This window comes from Peromyscus californicus, unplaced genomic scaffold (assembly GCF_007827085.1).
Source record: "Peromyscus californicus insignis strain IS unplaced genomic scaffold, ASM782708v3 Scaffold_14__1_contigs__length_90479793_seg_2, whole genome shotgun sequence".
In the NCBI taxonomy this organism is placed as follows: domain Eukaryota; kingdom Metazoa; phylum Chordata; class Mammalia; order Rodentia; family Cricetidae; genus Peromyscus; species Peromyscus californicus.
In genome coordinates this window covers 61,752,471-61,765,960 of record NW_026294436.1, presented here as the reverse complement: position 1 = coordinate 61,765,960, position 13,490 = coordinate 61,752,471, and the positions used below count along the sequence as shown (strand labels likewise).

Sequence of the window (13,490 nt, the reverse complement as noted above, 5' to 3'; positions counted from 1 at the left end):
TGGAACAAGCTGCTCAGTATGGCAGCAATGAAGGAGAAACAAAAGGAAGAAACCATAGGTCTGTGATCACTTTCAAGAGCACAGTGATCTAAGACAAAGCTAGGTGTCCCGTCTCTTAAAAGTTCATCACCTTTCTGAAACCAAGGACTTAAACACATGGACTTCTGCGGACATTCTAGATCCATACTGTAGTAGCCTATAATCTTGATCCTACTGTTTTGATCATTTAGAACATTTTCTAAAAATACAATGACTTTAAAGAAAGATCTGCTTCAAGTATAATGCATTTGTTGGGAAAATACATTGTTTATACTTTAATGATATGGTTGTTATTTATTGAATTAGCATATAAGAGCTAACTAATTTATAGTTAGGTGATTCTGATTTGCTAGTAATTACCATTTCTAAAGGGAGGTTTACTGTGCTAACTGATACAAGATTGTTTTGAAAGAGGTGCCTAGGGAAAATAAAGATGGAGTGATACTATTGGCTTAAGCCCCAAATAAAAAAAGATCATGGAGTTGTTGTGTACTAGGGTGACCATAACAAAATACCACAGACTAGGAAGTTGGTTTTTTGGTTTTGAAAGAAATAAGGAGAGAGAGAGAGAGAGAGAGAGAGAGAGAGAGAGAGAGAGAGAGAGAGAGACAGAGAGAGAGACAGAGAGAGAGACAGAGAGAGAGACAGAGAGAGAGACAGAGAGAGAGCTATTGTTGCAAGTCCAAAATCAAGGCTTAGTTTCTTTTCTTTCTATTTGGTAATCTTTTCTTGGGTTTTGATATGGTCTTTCCTTAGCTCATATATTTCCTTTTGTGTTCAGATTCTCTGTTTTTATAGACACTTAGGAGCAGGTTAAAGCCACAATGCTATTATTTCTTTGAAAGTTGTACTTCAACAAAGTCTTATGTCTTTGAGACAGGGTCTCTTTGTGTAGCCCAGAATGGTCTGAAACTTGCTCTGTAGCCCAGACTGGCCTCAGACCCACAGTCCTCCTACTTCTGTCTCCTGGTGCTGGGTTGTAGGCATGTGCCAGTAAATCTACTTCAGATTTTTATTGTTCTGTTTGCTTTTGCTTTTGTTGTACTGGATATCAGACCCCATTTTCCAACTTTAAAAAATAGAATCTGTCTAGAGAATAAATATTTTCTTTCTTTTTCTTTTTTTTGTTTTTTCAAGACAGGGTTTCTCTTTTGTTTTGGAGCCAGTCCTGGATCTCACTCTGTAGATCAGGCTGGCCTTGAACTCACAGAGATCTGCCTGCCTCTGCCTCCTCCTGATTGCTGGGATTAAAAGCATGTACCACTACCGCCTGGCTTGAGAATAAACATTTTACTATAGATTTGCTGACAGTGAGAATGAGGATAACACACTTCTCTCAATCCAATTGTGTGTTTCTTTTTTAAGATTTTAGCAAAACATCCTAATTTCTTCATCCTGTTTCTCATTTTCCTATCCCTGTAAGAATTATATTCTGTTCTGATGAAACTCACAAGTTCTGGGACTGAGCACCTTGTTTTCAAAAGGAGACCCATATGTCTCTCTTGCCCTTTGGGGTCAGAGCTCTGACAAGTGAGAACCCTGCCACAGCCCTGCTTACTCACAGCCAGTACAGGGTAACATGAATCAGGCGTCTATACCTTTCAGCAAACTGAGGCTTCCTTCCCACCCTGTTCCTGCTAAAGTCAGTCCAGCTCTGTCAGTGCTTTTGTAGTTCCTTGAGACTGCCTTCAGGACCCATCCCTTGTGAGGAGGGAGTGAAAGCTGTAGATGCAGTTTTTCCACAAACTTAGAGATTGCTAAGAATTCTGATCTAAGGCAAAGGCAGGCATCAATGCCTGTTCCATAAAAGCAGACTTCTTTACAAATTAGAAAGGTGGGGTGTCGTCTGCTTTTCAGAACAGCTGTGTTAAGTTGGCTTTTGCTTTTCTTTGTGTGTTGATAGGTTGGTTTGTTGGTTTTGAAACAGGGTCTCACCATACAGCCCAACTGGGCTTGTGATCCTCCTGCTTCAGCCTTCTGAGTCCTGTTATCACAGGAGTACAGCACTACTCACAGCTAAGTTGTATTTTTAATATTAACCAATTGAGCCAAGTACCAGGAAAGAAGGAAAGGATAGCAATCAAGATTGCATTCTTGCTGCCCTGGGAAGAACCACCATCTCACCAGGTGGCCAGCAGCCTTATGATGGCCCCTCTACACCTGTTCTCAGCAAATACTTGCAGCCAACTGTACAGCCCTCCTCTCAATGTAGTTTATGACCTCCCCACTGGTCTTTCTCACATAATCAGTTGTTTATGGCGTAGCCACGACCTCACTAGTCTATCTTTAGACTCGTGACAGAGGAAGCCACGCACCTTGCCTACCTCACACTGTGACTCGCCTTCTAGTCTTTTGTACCATTCATTTCACTGTTTGCTCTCTAATTATTTCCTAAAAGGAAGATTTCCTGAAGGGAAATATATTGACAGTACTCTTTTTTCTTACAGCTTGTACCTCCTTTTAAGCCTCAAGTAACATCTGAGACAGATACCAGATATTTTGATGAAGAATTTACAGCTCAAACTATTACAATAACACCACCTGAAAAGTGTAAGTAAATTTATTAGGCAGTTGATAACTTTCTAAAATAATTTAAAACAGTCTACTTCAAAATCATTTGCTACTTGAAAGATTAAATCCAACTGTGGCTTTCATTCCATTTCTGTTGAGGATTTGGAGCTCCCTGTGAGTGAATGGGCTGGGCATCAGGAACAGTCCTGGGTAGGAGAGTTAGAGGCCCAGTGAGTGACAGACTGACTCCTCCTTCACTGCTGTCTTAGCAGGGCTTTGCTGCCTGTTAGGAGCATTCCTTAGTCCAGACCTTGTTTCTTCACATCCTCCTTACTCGGTCATTTTTAACTTTACTTTTAAAATTAGGCTTTCCTTAAACAGTAAGATCTTTAAACTCAATTTAGTTTGATATTTTTATTTACGTACTTTAAATTAAAAATGCATTAGGCTATGTGTCCATTCACCATTTCATGTCATTCCATATACCTTAATATATGCCTTGTACTCTGAGAAATGCCATAAATAAGTAGGTTTTGATGAAGAACAAAGATAGGGTAGAGTTTTGAGGTGATGTTTGGAAAGCTGAAAGAATCCCAGGCATCCATGTGTAGCATCCTTTAGCATTTCTTTCTTTCTTTTCCTTTGTTTGGACATTTTTCTCTGCTGTTGGTTGGTACTTCTCAAATACACTGAATGTCTGTGAGACAGAAAAAGAAAATGAAATGCTATCCCCATAGTGGTCACGGCTGACTAATTTTATTGTTGAAACACAAGCTAGGACTCATCTGGGGTCTATGGCCCTGCACCCAGGAGAGTATATGTCCTGAGGGGAAGTGTCTGTGTGTACATATGTGCACTCTGGTTCTTTTGTGCCTTTAGATTTACCAAGAAGATGTGCTTAGGTTTTATAAGTGAAGGCATTGACGTCCAGTGTCACACACAGCTAGGAGCAGGGCTTACCAGCTCAGCTGGGACACCAGCCGAGCGCTTAAGATGCCCACATGCTAAAGAGAGCTACAAATGGTATTGGTAGTCTTTTAGCATCACTAAGAAGTTGGAGACTATTCAAAGGCCTGTGGAGTTGCAGGCAATTAGTTAAGTGTTATCTAAGTAGAAATTATGGGCACAGGCCTCGGCCTCTGGTTTCAGGATAGGACGTAGCAATATAATTGTTCAAAATGTTGTGAAACACCAGTGAGTAATTAAGCAGACCAAGAGAAGTGCCTACCCTGAGTTCTTGCTGGACTCTGCCATTTGGATCTATGGTTGGTTGTTTGCACACCATCATTGCCCAGAGTAAAGCTCTCTACTGACTTCCCTTTTCAGTATACATACACATTCTTTCCCAGAGAACCACCTTTGATGTCTGAGCCTGAGGAATACTGTACTCTTAACAAGCTCCATTCGACTGTAATGCATCTGTGCTGATGATGCCTTTATTTGCTAATTTTCTTGTTAATTTGTTTTCTGTTTTTGTCAATGTAACATAATATCACTGAGAGAAAGGATCTCATGACTTAATGACGGTCCCAGGTCCCAGGATAGATACTTGTTAAGTATTTATGAAAGGAGTGAACATGAAATGTGACTGGAGCTTGGGACAGTTCGGGTCAGGAAAAGGTCCTGCTCTTAGCACAGTGCAGTTGCCTGTGGATATCTGGGCTTCCTTTCCTCCCAGTTGGCATCCAAAGTCTACATGGGGATAGGAAGATCTTAGTGTCTTTTTGGAAAGTAGGTTGGAGGGACTCTCACAAGCCTAGCCTGGTCTGGAACTCAAAGGATCCTTACGCCTCAACTTCCTGAATCTAGAAGTAACATACCTAGGCCTTAACACCAAGCTTCATTCATGACATGTCTCTGTCCTTTTCAAGATGGTTATTTTTTTAAACAGAAGTTTTGGCATTTGAGGATTATTTTTAAGACAACTGAATACGTGATTTTGGGAAAAAAATAGAAATAGGTAGGGCTTGGAAATGAAGAGGCATGAGTAGATAGTTCACTTCAGAAAGTTAAAAGTAAAGCCCGGTTTGCAGGATAGAAACTGTGAAAACATGGACTCCAAGCTGGGGAGCCTGCTTTGGGTCTTGTCTCTGCCACGTACTAGTTCTATCTCCTTCACAAGGAAGTCCAGGGATTCTGGGATAATCTCCAGAGCCCCTCTTTCTCTGGAGTGTGCCTGACAAGCCAGCTCTTAAAGTCTCTAGATGACTCCAAGCTTGAGTGACCTGATGAACTGGTCCTTATGATCTACATGAGAAGTGAGGGATAGGTCCAATATAATAAATCCTGAGTGGAATGAGCATGAGGAAATGTAAGACTAAATAAACAGTAGCAAAAACAGTTTAAAAGTCTCAACCAAGTGATACTAGAGGCTATTAAAGATATTATTGTGCTTAGTCAGACACTGTTTCATAATTAACTTACCTCAGGAGTCAAGGACCAGGACATCTTAACTGATCCTGTCTTCATATTTGTAACTGTTCACTTATGGCGGCTGCTCTCCTGATGAGAATGTGTATGTTGATTTCTCAGTTCCCAAAACCTCTGAAATGATGCTTAAATGTTGAGGATAAGATGCTTTACATGCTCTGCTTCTAGAATTTAACTTTCACCTCTTCCCTCGCCTCCACTAATCAACAAGAGTCGGCCATGTTGCATAAGCCTCAGTGTTGAAGGATGATGGGTTCGTTTCTAGGGAGAGAGGGCTGTACAGAAAGCCCTTAGGTTAGCATAATTTCCAAGGTGGGTGTTATTAGTCTGTGGGAATCTGACTTCTGTGGGCCTCAGAAGTAGAGTATGGCTTTGCTCTGCTGCTGGTCCTAGATAGTACAGTAACAAGAGCCCAGCCAGTACGGTCCATGCCTGACGGGGTATACCATAGACTAGGGTTAGGGAGAGCATACAACTCGGCCTCCTCTCGCCTCATTCAGGATCTCTAGGATGGAAAGGCAAATGAGAGGATGGCCAAGCCTCTCTCCGTCTGGGCTTTTGTTGGAGGGGAGGGGTCCCAGTGGCTATTAACTGAAGTTCTTGGTTCTAAGGGGCCAAGGCAAGAGCTTTAACTTTGTCAGTCCATAAATCCTAGGTTTCCGTTATGGGAAGAGAAAAGAGGCAATAAACCATCATTACAGAGTAGGGTTTTTTGGTTTTGTTTTTTTCCCGGTGGCCTCGTTACAGCTCACACACCCAGATTTGGTTCTGAAGTCCATAGAAATGCCATTTGTTAGCAGTTGTCTTCCCACTTACCACCTTGGTTTTGTAAATCAAAAAAAGTCTTAATTATTTTTTAAGAATAAATCAGCAGTTAAGAAAGAAAGCAAAATGTTCCATTTTCTACAAACAGCTGCAGCAATGTGCCAGATTGTCCTAACTGGTGTTAATTAATGGAACAGATTTTAGAATGTGTTGTCTTTCATTCCATCCATCAATGGTCCTATGCTTTCCTCTCACAGAAAAGGAACATTTCTTTGAGAGCGATCTGGTCACTTTTGCTACTGTCTAATTACATTTGTTAAATGTTCTGAGAAAAGCAAGTGCCTGAAGCTGCTTTGATGCAGAGATTGAGATGCAAAACTGTAGGGTTGATCATTTCAGTGTAGTGCATATTCATTATTGCTGTCATTGTGTCTGCAAGGTCCTCCAGAGTAGGAAGAGGTTCACATACATTGACCAGGTGCCATGTCCCCCAGCTCCGTTCACTGCAGCCCCCTGCCAGGGCATCACAGGTGCCAGGGAGCTGCTGCCATCCTGTCTCGGTTGGGCATAGTCAAAGAACCAGCCTCATTGTGATCAACCCTGATGGAGCAGACAAGAGCTGGAGTGGGGGCCTCACAGCCAGACTGTGGATTCAGATTGGTTCCTAGTCAGAATTGCAGAATGTGTTACTCAAGTGACAGTAGAGTGTCTTCATTCTCTGGGGGCACCCAGCCGTATTCCCTCCCTTTCCAGGCAAGACCAACACCTGCCATGTAAAGCCCTTCTGGGCTTAGGACAAGGTCTGGTTTCAGCCAGGAGCCAGGGCAGTCCTGTCATCTGGAGTAGAAGAACACAATGCTTTCTCACACGTAGTGTCTGGATCTTGTTACAGGTTTGCTATGCAGAAACACTCAGAAGAACAAAGCTTTTAGTGGGGAAAACTGTTTCTCAGATGTGATTGGCACATGTCAGAATTGCAACAATATGACTTAAGCTGACTTTTTTGTAAAGATTTTTATGCTATGTGACTCAACAATGGATACCGCCAATCTCTCCCAGCTTTCAAACAGCTAAAGAATTGGATCTAGAAGATGCATGTAATTGGCTTGGTTCTGAACCCATATTTTCTTTTTGTTTTGTTTTGTTTTTCGAGACAGAATTTCTCTGTGTAGCTTTTGGAGCCTGTCCTGGATCTCGCTTTGTAGACCAAGCTGGCCTCGAACTCACAGAGATCTGCCTGGCTCTGCCTCCCAAGTGCTGGGATTAAAGGCATGTGCCACCACCGCCTGGCTGAACCCATCTCTTCTAAGGAGGCAGATTTCCCTCTACCTAGGATTGCTGCCCAGCTGTTTGCAGAGGGAATTTGTGGAATGTCCTGCACAAACTGTATGTGGTGTGTTTCTACCTGCTGCAGCAGTAGTTCATGGTACATTTGAGCTGAAAAATTTAGGTTAATGCCAGTTTGGTTTCACTCCTGAGGTCCCTGTACATTAAGAAGGGAATATAGGAAGAAAAAAAAAAGGCAAAGAAACAATACAAAAGTTGATTTTTCAGATAAAAGCAAAGCCTTTTATGGGGTGCAGTATAGCCTCTGTTGGTGTTGTTATTACATGAAATCAATGCTCCTTAGGAAGGCTGGGCAACAAAAAGAATGGAAATATCCCTTTTTAATGGATTTGAGGAAATGGAAATATTTTGCTTGGGAAAAAAATGGTTGTAAGACTGGAGAGAGATGATGTCCCAGTAATTAAGAGCACTTGCTCCTCTTATAGGGGACTTGGGTTCAGTTCCTAGTTCTACACGGGGGCTCATAACCAGTGCTTTAATTTGTTTATATTGCTATGATGAAAACCATGACCAAAAGCAGTTTATTTGGCTTACGTGTCCTGATCACAGTCCATCATCAAAGAAAGTCAGGAAAGGAGCTTAAGGCAAGAACCTGGAGGTAGGTACTGATATTGAGGCCATGGAGAAGCTGCTTCCTGGATAGCTCCCCATGGCTTGCTCAACTTTCCTTTTTATATAACCGAGGACCACCAGCCCAGGGGTGACATCACCCAGCATGGGTTGAACCATCCTATGTAAATCTGAAGTAAGCATTTTATCAGCGAAGGTTTCCTCCTTCCAAATGCCTTTAGCTTATATCAGGCTGACGAGAGAAATAACCAGCCAGCCTACAGCAGTGTACAGGGAATCTGAGGCTTCTCCTAGACTCTGAGGAGACTTGCGTTGCTGTGTTTCACATAAGTGCGCTCTCTCTCTCTCTCTCTCTCTCTCTCTCTCTCTCTCTCTCTCTCTCTCTCTCTCACACACACACACACACACATACACACACACACATACACACAAAATGAAAAAATCCTTTTTAAAAGGTTGTGCTGGCTTGTTCATCTTGATCACAGGCCAGTATGCAGTGGACTGTGGGGATGAGCAGCAGTGGCTTAGATGGAGCCCTCTAGTGCTACCGCACACCAAGGAAGAGCTTTGTGACTGTGGAGTCTAATCACACCACATGTAGGGAGGAGGAGGAGGAGGCATGGGCCTTCCTGGCCCTTTACCTACAGGAGAATAGAGATAGAGAGAGGGTCAGGTTCGTGCAGGCTACCTTTCCCCATGTCTTTCAGATCCCTCGTTTTCCTGATGAAATAGGACTCGAATGCTGCCCTTGGTTTTTCATCTTTTATCTTGTTCTCTTTATTCTAGTTTAAAGTTTTATCACAGGATAATTGAGAAGAGTGAGTTAACTGATGGTAGATATTGACTAATATTACTTATGAAGATTAGTTTGCAGTCTTGTTAGGTCACCAGGAAGAAAAAAAATACAAGCACTTTGAAGACCTAATGGATTCTGTAGAATTCAATGACTTAAAATTTAGAACTTTATGTATCTCTGAAATGCATGATTCTTGAAAGTAGAATTCTGTCTTTTTAATAACATTTTTTCTTATAAGTATTGGATCTTGAAATTTTGATGTTTTAAAGATGATTTTATAAGATTATTTCTTTGTAGATCATATGCATTTAGAAATCATAGTTTGTCTTTAAAAAATGAACTCAATTTTGTGGAAGTTTCTACGATTTATTGTCCCGATAGTGTGTAGTTGAGAGCTAATACTGCGGACTGTAAGTGACAATAGCTGTTTGCTGCCCACAGATGATGAAGACGGCATGGACTGCATGGACAACGAGCGGCGGCCACATTTCCCTCAATTCTCCTACTCTGCAAGTGGGCGAGAATAAGTCTCTTTCGTTCTGTTTCTACACTGTCATCTTAGAGTTCTGTCACTGAGAATGATTCCTGGACATCTCCACCAGTCCTCGCTCTTACAGATAGCAGGGGTGCTTCTGACATCCCTGACCAGCCAAGGGTCTTCACCCGCACCACCTTTCACCCACATGAAAACATATACACAGACACTCCAGTTTTTGTTTTTGCATGAAATTGTATCTCAGTCTAAGGTCTCATGCTGTTGCTGCTACTGTCTTACTATTATAGCAATTTTCAGAAGTAATTTTACTGTCTGGGAGTCACGAGCCCATCGTATCGTTCTGTGCATCAGCTGTCATCTTTCAGTTTCTGTTCTTCCCGAGCAGTGAAGGCTAATCGAGACACGCTGATTCTAGGTACATTTTCACCTTTCTAGAAGATACATCAGGAACCAATTAGACTAAGAAGAGTTAGCTTATATTTCTGAACAAGCAGTTGTTGAAGGGTGGTGGTGTGCGTATGTAAGATTAGCACCGCATGTCTGATCAGTGCCTAAAGTGCCGATCACTGATATTTGGCTGGAATTCCTTAGGAAGCATTGAGAGGACTGAAGGGCTGATGAGATACACATGATTTTTAATTCCTGCTGGATATTGTGGAGGAAGCCCAGTGTCACCCTCGGACACCCAGACTTCACGGGCAGATGGCCGTTGTTCCACCAAGTACTGAAGGTGCAGAGTCACCTAGAGGGTCTTAGGATCTACATTGTACCAGAGAGTATTTTTCCCCTGGGCTTGGCAACCTTTTCCCTTCTTGATATTTATCACCTCTGATGGCTGAAGAATGTAGACAGTATAATGATCCTGCTGTCGCCAAAATCTATACACCAAGGTGAACAGGTGTTTGCCTTACCAGTTTTGAAGTTTTCCTTTCAGTTATAGGTGAATTAGCTTTTTCTCAGATGTTAAAACTTTGAATGTCCTTTTATGATTTTGTTTCTATTACAGTAGTATTTATTTTTAGTGATAAGAATTGTATTGTCATGTTAGCAAACGCAGTTCCAACTCACAGGACACTGACTGCGGTTTCTTTTGAACCGTGTGCAAGGAATGTACACACCCATTAGAATCATGCACTTTTTCTCCTTTGTATAAAAATTGGTAAGGCTCTGGAATTGTATCTGTTGGTTAAAATCTGGCTTTGGGAGAAGAGATGCTGTAATTTAACCCCTTGGTGCCGAAATGAGAAAATCCCCAATGCCAAGGGGTTGGTAGAGCAAATGGATATTGATGGTTGCTCACTTGAGTGGATGTGTGAGTGTAGCCTGGCATAAGGTAATGGAGAAAGCTGAGACCCAAATGATAAGAAATGAACTTTACTTGGCAAAATGGACACATCACAAATATTTACACAATAGGAAGCAAAGGACAAGAAGCTGGTGTGTTTATTCTTATCAAGGTACATTCATTACTGAATCAAGCCATCAGGGAAAACAATGAAACAAAACACCTCTAGCTTTTCGTTTTCTGTACATATTCATGTCTCCCAATCCCAAACATTTCTCACTGAGAGGGGACATGTATGCAAACCTCATCTTTCTCCTTCATTAATGATGATCTTCAGATTAAACCCTTTGGTGCTAGGAGCTGACACTTTCCAAAGCAGACTATGAAGTCCAAGGATCAAAGCCTTTCTTGCAGCAAGCAGGAGGGCGTGTGCTCCAAGGAGTGATCATGGAGATGTATTAGTCTAGTCACTAACTGACAGCTCCCACATGGAAGACTGCAGCATGGCATAGTAGTGTTCCTGCATTGTCTTTTTGAGTAGGAAGTCATGTTCTCATGCAGATGTCTTAGCCTCTAGGCTCAGACTTGGGGAAGCAGAGCCGCTGCTGGCAGTGGCTGGCCGCTGGGACTGCTGGGGTTTAAAGGGCATTTACTAAGGCAGCTAAGACGGATTCAGACACAGATTTTTGTCCTAATTTTTCATGTTTCTACGTGAGTGAGTTTATCCTTAGTGTGGAGTAGGAAGTTAAAGTAAACAGATGTTCATTTTTACATCTGTAGTCTTTTTTCCTACTTAGAATTATGTTGAATGTTTCACATTGGCAGGAAAGTAGATTAGATGGTATGTCCTTTAAGTTATCTTGCATCCACTCTGTAAGAAAGAAATGTGAGAGGAAGAAAAGCAAGCTGAGCCTGGCTGATGTCAGAGCATCTACCCCTCAGAGGGAGCAGACCTGTACACTAAGCACACAGCTTCTTTTGTTCTGTCTCCTCACCAAGTCTTAAGGTGACTTCATGACCTTGGCCAAGGATACTTTCTAAAGATTAATGAGGGGCACTGACAGTGCCTCAGGCTGGCTATCCTCACACCTGGCCTTTGGTCCCCAGCCATTCGAGGGCTTTCTCTTCCCATCCCAAAGCTCCCTGAGTGTCGCAGCAGGCATATTCTTGGCTTTGATTTCGAGACTTTTTTCCTTGCGATCCCAGATGTCAGTTAAATGGCAGAAGTCGAACAGAAGAGGAGTGGGGAGGAGATTCCTGTACCTAAGCTTGGGGTTCAGGCAACTGAAGTGGCTGGAACCCTGGAATCGTTATGTCCAGATGCCATCCTGGCTTTGTGATTCCAGCTCCTCCCAACTCCAGCTTGACCTCTTGTGGTCATGCAGGGCTGTCCTGGAGGAAACTGGCTACTTCTGCTCCGACTGCTGGCAGGATTGCTCACAGCTTTGCTTTCTGCCCTAATGACATAGCATTATTCCAGTATTGTTTCCATTTCCCACACCTAACCTCGAGCTTCTCAAAGCTGACTGTTCTCACAGGGGCCACATGCTTCTCCTTTCCTCACTGACTGCAGGGTCTCTACCACACCTCAGTGTACACACTTTGCTGCTACTGTCTGTACTGTCCACATCACAGTTCCCTTAGCTTGCTCCTGGTAGTGCATTACAGGCAAGCATGAAATGTAAAGTATTTATTTAAATAAAAAGAAAACCTCTGAATTGGTCATCGAGTCACCTCCCTGTAGATTTGTAGTTTGTGACCTATTTTGACTTTCTAGTTCTGCTAGATCCATGCAAGATCTGGTCATCTGGTTAAGGGTTTGGAACAGACACAGCTATGAACTTAGATGCTGTATCATTGTCACTGCTGGTCACACTACAGACGTCCGTTTCCTTACATATATGACCCATAGGGTATAAAATAACTACAAAAACTGGCTTTGTACACTGTACACCCTTAGTCTCTCACAGGCATCTGGTAGGACACACATTACTTCCTTCGTACAGACAGCTTAAATAAAGCCCTATGTCAATCTGCTACTTCTCTGTTTGTTGTTGTTGGATATGGCTCTGTAACCTGAGAAAACTAAATTTTGTTCTTTTCTGGAAAAAAATGATTATGACCACAGCTGGTATTAAACAACCCTGTATGAAGGTGTGACAGGAAAATAGGTAAATTCCTCTTAGATTAAAAACACCTAAGGGGTTATTTTTACATAAGCAAAATGCCAATAGCATGCTCATACAGACTGATGAAGGGCTAGGAGTGGAGTCACTGGCCAGAGCACTAGGTTTCAAGGCCCATCTGCTAGGATGCCAGAGACAGAATATGGTGCAGACCCTAAAGGTCTTAATAAGAAATGGTGTGGACCCAGGATTCTCAAGGAATGTAGCTTATCACTGATGTCTTCCTGATAACATACTGCTCCATACACTACCTTTGCAAGTGTATCTTTAACCCTTCATGGCAGTTTATAACTTAGACATGAGTAATCAATGGCTAGAATGTCTGGATTACATTGACTCATTTTGGATGGGGCGTATTTCTGATTTTACCTCATAAGCTACAATTTGGCTTTGCTCTTGTGATTTCAGCAGAGAGGCATGACTTTTGGGACCAGTTTATCAGACATGTATGTGTATTTCTCACAGCCAAATTTGGGGACATTTTTACATGTGCTGTCCTGAAAATCAACTGGGGTTGACAGATCCCGAAGGCTGAAATAAAGTGACCTCTATAACTCTTTACAGGTGCTATTTTTAGAATATTGTATAATTTATTCATGGTATACATAAAATAGAAGTGAGGACAGTTAAAATATGTGACAGCTTTACGTCTAGCGTATTTGATGAAAGCAGAACCTTGTGACTCAGAATAGGAGTTCTGTCTGAGGCTTGCACCTTTGACATGCCCCAGAGATGAGGATGGCCTGTGTGCTGTCAACACCACCACCTCCTTGGCCTAAGCTGCATGATTGTGAGGGGCGGGCTGAGCTTGGAGAAACCAGTCCTCTGCTGAGAGCCCTGGGCTGCTAGCTTGCTGGCTGGGAAAGGAGATGAGGTTGGGCTTGTCCCACACACAGCCTTGCTTGCCCTTAGTGTCTCATTCCACCCTCAAACCCCATGACCATCTCAGCATCCAGGCTTTTCTTTCTTTTTTTTTTTTTTTTTTGTGGTGCTGGGGAAGGAACCCAGGGCCTTACACATGTTAGGCAAATGTTCTACCACTGAGCTAAACCCCAGACCTTCCAG

The 13,490-nt window shown here is 42.4% G+C and overlaps 1 protein-coding gene across 3 annotated transcripts in view; it reads left to right on the top strand.

Annotated features, from left to right (window-relative positions):
• Positions 1-12,278, top strand: part of Akt3 (AKT serine/threonine kinase 3) — a 256,790-nt gene extending 244,512 nt beyond the window's left edge. For all 3 annotated transcript variants that reach the window (XM_052737751.1, XM_052737752.1, XM_052737753.1), the window contains 2 exons: positions 2,487-2,589; positions 8,900-12,278. In XM_052737751.1, coding sequence (XP_052593711.1) covers positions 2,487-2,589; positions 8,900-8,985 — 189 coding nt within the window. In that variant the 3' untranslated portion in view covers positions 8,986-12,278. The remainder of the gene's footprint in view (positions 1-2,486; positions 2,590-8,899) is intronic.
• The last annotated feature ends 1,212 nt before the right edge of the window (positions 12,279-13,490 follow it).